This window comes from Rattus norvegicus, chromosome 10, assembly GCF_036323735.1.
Source record: "Rattus norvegicus strain BN/NHsdMcwi chromosome 10, GRCr8, whole genome shotgun sequence".
Lineage (NCBI taxonomy): Eukaryota > Metazoa > Chordata > Mammalia > Rodentia > Muridae > Rattus > Rattus norvegicus.
This window is the reverse complement of record NC_086028.1, coordinates 104,740,380-104,746,848: the sequence shown is the minus strand read 5'-3', so window position 1 is coordinate 104,746,848 and position 6,469 is coordinate 104,740,380. Positions and strand designations below refer to the sequence as shown.

At 54.4% G+C, this 6,469-nt stretch overlaps 1 protein-coding gene across 1 annotated transcript; it reads right to left on the bottom strand.

The window, feature by feature from the left end:
• Positions 1 to 1,088: 1,088 nt before the first annotated feature.
• On the bottom strand, positions 1,089 to 6,086 carry Enpp7 (ectonucleotide pyrophosphatase/phosphodiesterase 7). Its single transcript, NM_001012466.2, is given in 5 exon segments — positions 1,089 to 1,757; positions 2,022 to 2,241; positions 3,409 to 4,035; positions 5,338 to 5,483; positions 5,784 to 6,086. Coding segments are annotated over 5 exon segments (1,320 nt in total). The 5' UTR covers positions 6,034 to 6,086; the 3' UTR covers positions 1,089 to 1,680.
• Positions 6,087 to 6,469: the final 383 nt, after the last annotated feature.

Below are 6,469 nucleotides of genomic sequence, written 5' to 3'. Positions count from 1 at the left end.
TGCTGACTGCTCAGACTCCTGAAGGTGTTGTCCTCAGCTATGATCTTAGAGCACCTCTACCCTTGCCTGCTTGAGTGTCCCCTGGGTCCCTGGATTGACCTGTCCCCATCATTGGTTTTGCACTTCTGTCCCAGGTCAGAGCACACTCCACCCACAGTGGCTCCCTTGGAGGCTCAACCTGCACAAAGCACCCTCCCTTGCACACAGGCACTTTGCACCCAGCCTCGCAAACCACTGGCTTCTTTCATTTACAGGATCTTGTCAAACCCCGAGTTCCTGGGTTCCATGCTCCCACCTTGTGCTGGGCGCGGCTGTCTTTCAGCCTCTCACCCCAGGTACACCTCCCCAGGGAGGCTGCTTTCAGGTTCAGTGACTCTAGATGTAGCCCTCGCCTGCCCCTGCCTGGGGACATCCTCTCTTAGCAGCCATCTCCATGGTCAAGGAGGTGGGCTGGGTGAGCAAGCTCACCTTCCTGTGTTTCAAAGTGACAAACACCAGAGCTAGGGCCATCTTTTCTTTTCCTTCTCCCTTCCTTCCTTCCCTCCCTCCCTCCCTTCTTTCTTTCTTTCCTCCCTTCCATCCCTCTTTCTCTTTTCACTCCCTCCCTTTCTTTCTTCTCTCTCTTTCCCTCCCTCTTTCTTTCTTTTTTTCCTCTTTCTTCCCTCCCTCCTTTCTTTGTTTTTTGGTTCCTTCCTTCCTTCCTTTCTTCCCTCCCTCCTTTCTTTGTTTTTTGGTTCCTTCCTTCCTTCCCAACCCTCCTTTCTTTGTTTCTTTGTTCTTCCCTCCCTCCTTTCTTTCTTCTCTCTCTCTTTCCCTCCCTCTTTCTTTTTTTCTCTTTCTTCCCTCCCTCCTTTCTTTGTTTTTTGGTTCCTTCCTTCCCAACCCTCCTTTCTTTGTTTCTTTGTTCCTCCCTCCCTCCCTCCTTTCTTTCCTCCCTCCCTCCCTCCTTCCTTCCTTCCCTGGTCCTGAGGATGAGCCCAGGACCCTGTGTGTGAGGTCAGTCAGGGGTTCTACCCCAGAACCACAGCCCAGCCTGGGTTGTCATGTTCATTGTATGTCTCTGAGCCCCAGGCACAACAGCCCAGCACTGAGTGAGCTCCTGTTTTATGTTTCTAGAAGAGTACAATAACCTTCTGCCCTGGCCAAGGGTTGTAATGGCACAGGACACAAAACCAGGCTGATCTTGTCACCCGGTCATGCCGGGATGTCCTCAGAGTGAGACTGGCTCCTGGTGCATTCCAAAACCAGCTAGCCTTGCAGTTCTCCTCAAACCAGTTCTCTGTGAAGTTTGAGGTCTGCACTGGGGCATTGGATGGCAGCAGGAAGGAGTGGGTGGCTCTGGGTAAAGGCTAGGGAGGCATGGGGGAGCAGTGTGATTGTTGCAGGGGTATGATGGCCTGTCTGCAGAGATGTCCTCCAAGCCTGCGCTGGAAGGACCTTAGGAGTACTTCTCTGGCTTCCACACTTGCTGGAGATACCAGCTTGATAGAATCCAGAAGCCATGTTCTGGCTCCCGAGTTGGAGGTGGGAGTGGGTGAAGTGGCAGAGGGAAAGGGTGAGGATCTGGGAGGGTGCCCTGTGGGGCAGGAACTTCAGGCTGAGAAGCAGGAAACAGTCTCAGTTTCATCCTTTGAGCCTCCTCTCCTTCTGGGCCTCCGATCTTCGTCAAGTGATGGGGCATTATACGACCTTGGCCAGACCCGTTAGGATCCCCATCAACACCACCACCAAGTGGTGCTGCCTGCTGAGCGGAGATCCTAGGGAATGCAGAAAGTCCAGTGAGAGGAGAGGAGAGGAGAGGAGAGGAGAGGAGAGGGGAGGAGAGGAGAGGAGAGGAGAGGACTGGGTCTCAACTCCTCAGGCTAAAGGAGGATTGGGGGTCCTCGCTGTCCCCATGAGCCCCCAGGCTTCTCTCTCAACAACCCCCTGGGGGTGTGTACAGTGACCTGGTCGAAGGCTTGCAAGCTCACAGGTGTGTACGTGCCAGCATGAGCTCGAGGGGAGGGGTGTCCCTGCCTCACCTGACCGGAGCATGGGTTGCAGGACGCCTGGATGCCCATCGTTGGGCTCGGGCACAATGCCCAGCAGCTGACACATGAGCTCGTACACATGGACGCTCTCGAAGGGCTCCACTTCCAAGCCTGCCTTGAAGCTGGGACCCACAGCCCGGAAGATGGTCTTCATGTCCATGTCTTGGTTGTCGAAACCATGCTCACCATTGTTGAACTGGACGTTCACTCTCTGGAGGGAGGGAAGGAGAGAGGGAGGGAGGGAGGAAGGGAGGGACGGATAAAGCTTCTGGGTCATTAATGGGCCCCCAGTTCCTCCTTCTCAGTCCTTCCCAGCCTCCCCGCGGGTTGGCACCCACATTGGTAGATGACCTTAGGAAAAGTTTGCAATGTGTGGTGAGAGGGGTTCTAGACTCTGATTAATTCTGAGACCCCAAAGGTGGAGCCTCAGTGACTGACAGTGAACCACGTGGAGAGCCTATGACAAAGGTGGAGGTGTCAGCCTGAGACCGCGGGTCAGGGGGCCTCTTCATAAGTGTTATTTCTCCTAGGATTCGTGGTCTGGTGGGGCCTCTATTTCCTGTCCTTTCCCCACCCCCTTGATCTGTGCCATTCTTGAGCCTGGGCTTCCCACACTTTACTAAGCACACACACACTCTCACTCACACACACATATACACTCACACACACACTCACACACTTATATACGCACACCACACCACAGCCCCCACTCACACACCATACACATTCACACACATACTTATACACTCACACCATACACACTCACACCACATGCTCACATACCACACACATTCACACTCACACATTATTTATATACTCACACCACACTACACACACACCCCACAAACACTCACACACCACACACACACTTGCATACGCATACTTATATACTTACACACACCATACCATACACACACTCACACACCCCACCACTCCACACACAAACACCACACACACACTCCCACACACACTTTTATACACTCACACATACCACCCCCACACACTTTCACACATACTTATACACTCACACATACCACCCCCACACACTTTCACACATACTTATACACTCACAGGCCACACCATACACACACATACACCCATACCCCACACACCACAACACACTCACACACACTTATACACTCACTCACACACCACACCACACCCACACATACCGCCACTCACATACCACATACACACTTGCACACACCCCCATACTTACCCCCAACTCACACTTACATACCACGTACCTTACACACATTTACACACTGATACACACACTCTGTTGTACAGTGCTGAGTGTGTCTCCCGGGTGGCTGACATATCACACCAGGGGCTAGATAGACAGGGGTCCACCCACAGGCTGCAGCAGTCCACTGACCCCATGAATGACATAGCCGAGGTCACTGTACATGAGCAGGGATGTGATCCTGGGGTTGTTGGCGTAGTGAAAGGTCTTCGGGAAGTCCTCCTTCTTGTACACATGCAGCCTGGGGTGGGCATCCTTGAGGACACTGTATACCTTCTCCAGCATCCCTTCCTTGGGGATCAGCATCCCGTTGGGCCCGTAGTCCAAGAGTTCGAACTCAATGTCCCTGAAGGTGAAGTTGGGGAACTTGTGGAACTCGACCAGGTCGCTGGCCTTCTTGTTGACGGTCGTCATGCCGTGGTCCGAGGTGATTATCAGGTTGAGGCTGTCTGTGAGGTGGTGGCGCTTGATGCTGTCCCGGAGGTAGCCCACCGTCCTGTCTACCTGTTTCACCATGTCCTTCCTCTCCTGGGACTCAGGGCCATACTTGTGGCCAGTGGAGTCTGGCTCCCCAAAGTAGAGAGTGACCAGGGACACATCCTCCTCCGTGAACCACTTCATCACCGTGTCCACATTTGCCCTCCACTCTGTCTCGTTTTTGTAATTGTGTAAGACGCCTTCCTTCCGGCTCATCGTCACGGCCTCTCCTTGGTAGGTTACGTTCCCACCAGGGTAGAAGAAGGAGCCAGTTTTTAAGCCCTGCAGAGTGAGGGGGTGTAAGGTCCAGGATTCCTTATCCTGTCTTGCCCCCTCACCCGAGCTTGCCTGCTTCTCTGTCTGAGCCACCTCATTCTCCTTGCCCACTGCCTTGAAGCCTTTTGTACTTGGAGGTGGATCCTATCTCACAGATGGGGACAGTCACCATTCTTCCGGAGGACAAGCACCCAGTGTTTTCAAGCACTAATGGAGGTTAGATGGGAAATGTCCCCTCACATTGTGCCCTTCAGCACCCTTGCATCGGGGTCCAGCCATCCTCGGGTCTCCCTCCACTATCTTTTCCCCTGTCCACTTTGTCCCATGAACCTCTGCCATCTTCCCCTAAATCCTTGCTGCCTGTTCTAGCGATCTTTCCAACCCCTCGTTTACACGAGCCCATGGTTCCTATCTGGCTTCTGTCTGCTTCCCCCATTTTCTTTGCTGGATGGAGCACCAGGGGAGGCTGAGTTCTCACGCTGGAACTGGAGCCAAGGGACCGAGTGCCACGTGACAGGTGGCAGCCCCTCCGGTGGAGGTGGAAACGTGGGCGTGGGTTGAGGTGGTTCTTGCCCACCTGGAAACCCTCCTCTTTTTTGGAAACCTCACATTGCCCCAGGGCAATGCAAATCGGGGTGACTTGTGGTCTCAACACTGTACCCCACCTTCTGTTTAATCTTTGGCTCCTTATTGTCCAGCTGCCCAGTGGGGGGAAATAGATTAAGGCAGTCTTTCCCCAGCATTTCCTTACCCAGTCCATTATCTGCCCTGTGTGAACAAGATCCCCCTTTCTAGTGCCAAAGGGCCCGAGGGCATGGCCTGCTCCCCCCCATTTCCCTCTTTCCTTCTCCCTCCTCCCTTCCCTCCTCTTTGTCTCTTTCCTTCACTCCTTCTGTTCCTCCTCTTCTTTCTTGATAGGGTCTTGCATATCCCAGTCTAGTGTCAGGTTCACTGTGTACCAAAGGATGACCTTGAACTCCTGACCCTCCTGCTTCTACTCCCCAAGTGCTGGGCTGTAGGTGCGAGCCACCACACCCCAGTTTCTCCAGGACTGAGGCGAGAACCCAGAGTTTCATACATGCCAGGTAAGCCATCTGCCAACCCAGCTCTCGATCATAAGCCCCAGCCTCCCTTTCTTTGACAGGACAGAGAAAGTCCAGGACATGCTGGCCTCAGAGCACAGCCGAGCCCCAATGGCTGCCTGCAGGGTCTTCCTCCCCAGCGGCCTTCTATGCCGGGAGGCCAGGATGCCTGCGCACGACCTCACTTGGTCACGGCCTCAGTCTCTCTTCGGGCAGGCCGTCTTACCTGCCTCTGGGCTGTGATCCAGATGGGTATGCTGCCATTATCCCACCACCTCTGGATCCCGAGCGTGGCATGGTAGGGCAGCCTCACCTTGTTGGTGGTGTTATAGAACATGTTGTGGACCACCCCATGGTTCTCGATGTATTTGCCTGAGTGGGGAAGCAGAAGGAGGGGCAGGGCATGTGTGGGGCAAGCCTAGGGAAGGGGCTCATGAGCTCACAATCACCGGGAAGCCCTACGGCACACCATTCCCTTGGGACATTGTGGAACAAGCCCTCGACCAGGTGTCACCAACAGAGGACACCTAAAATCCCCTCGTCTGGGCTCTCGATCTTACTCGGAGGGTCTCCTCAGAGCCCTCTCACCCTTGACCAGGGTGTCCCCACTTCTGCCACCTGATGTTTTAGGCCCCTTCCATCCCCAAGCCCCATCCTGAGACTGACACTCACCGGTGACCAGTGTAAAGTGGCAGGGGCTGGTCATGGTGACGAAGGCAGGAGTCATGTATCGAGCTTTCACTCCTTCCTGAGCCATGGAGTCCAGGTTAGGGGTTTCCACGTCTTGGTCATAGTTCCAGCGGAAGCCATCGAAGGATACAAGGAGAAGCTTATGCCGCTGCTGCCTTTGGACAGGACCCCCAGTCACACAAGCTGGGAGGATGACTAGAGCCACAGAGAGGAGGACAGCTGAGTGCCCCATGGCTGGCTCTCAGACAGACAGGTGGCACAGACAGCTCGGACCAGGAGTGGAGCAAAGTCCCAGGGTCAGACAGGCCTCTTATCCTGTGCGTCTTCAGAGATGGGCGGTTACCAGCCTAGACTTTGCACGTGAGGGCTGTGTATGCAGGGGTGGCTTTTATCTCTAACGGAGGCTCCTGGTTTCTATCCTTCAGTGTCCTACCCAGGGAGAAGGGGACCCTCAGGCTCAGAGCCTAGAAGGTAGACTGTCATCTGGAACTACCCTCCCACAACCCCAGTCTGCACCGAGACTCCCAGCTCCTCTGTTCTCAGAGAACCCAGCCAGGGGCAGGGTGAATGGGACCCTGCCTCAGGGTTTCATTGCAGTGAAGAGACACCATGACCATGGCAACTCTTACAAAGGAAAGCATTTAACTGGGGCTGGCTTACAGTTCAGA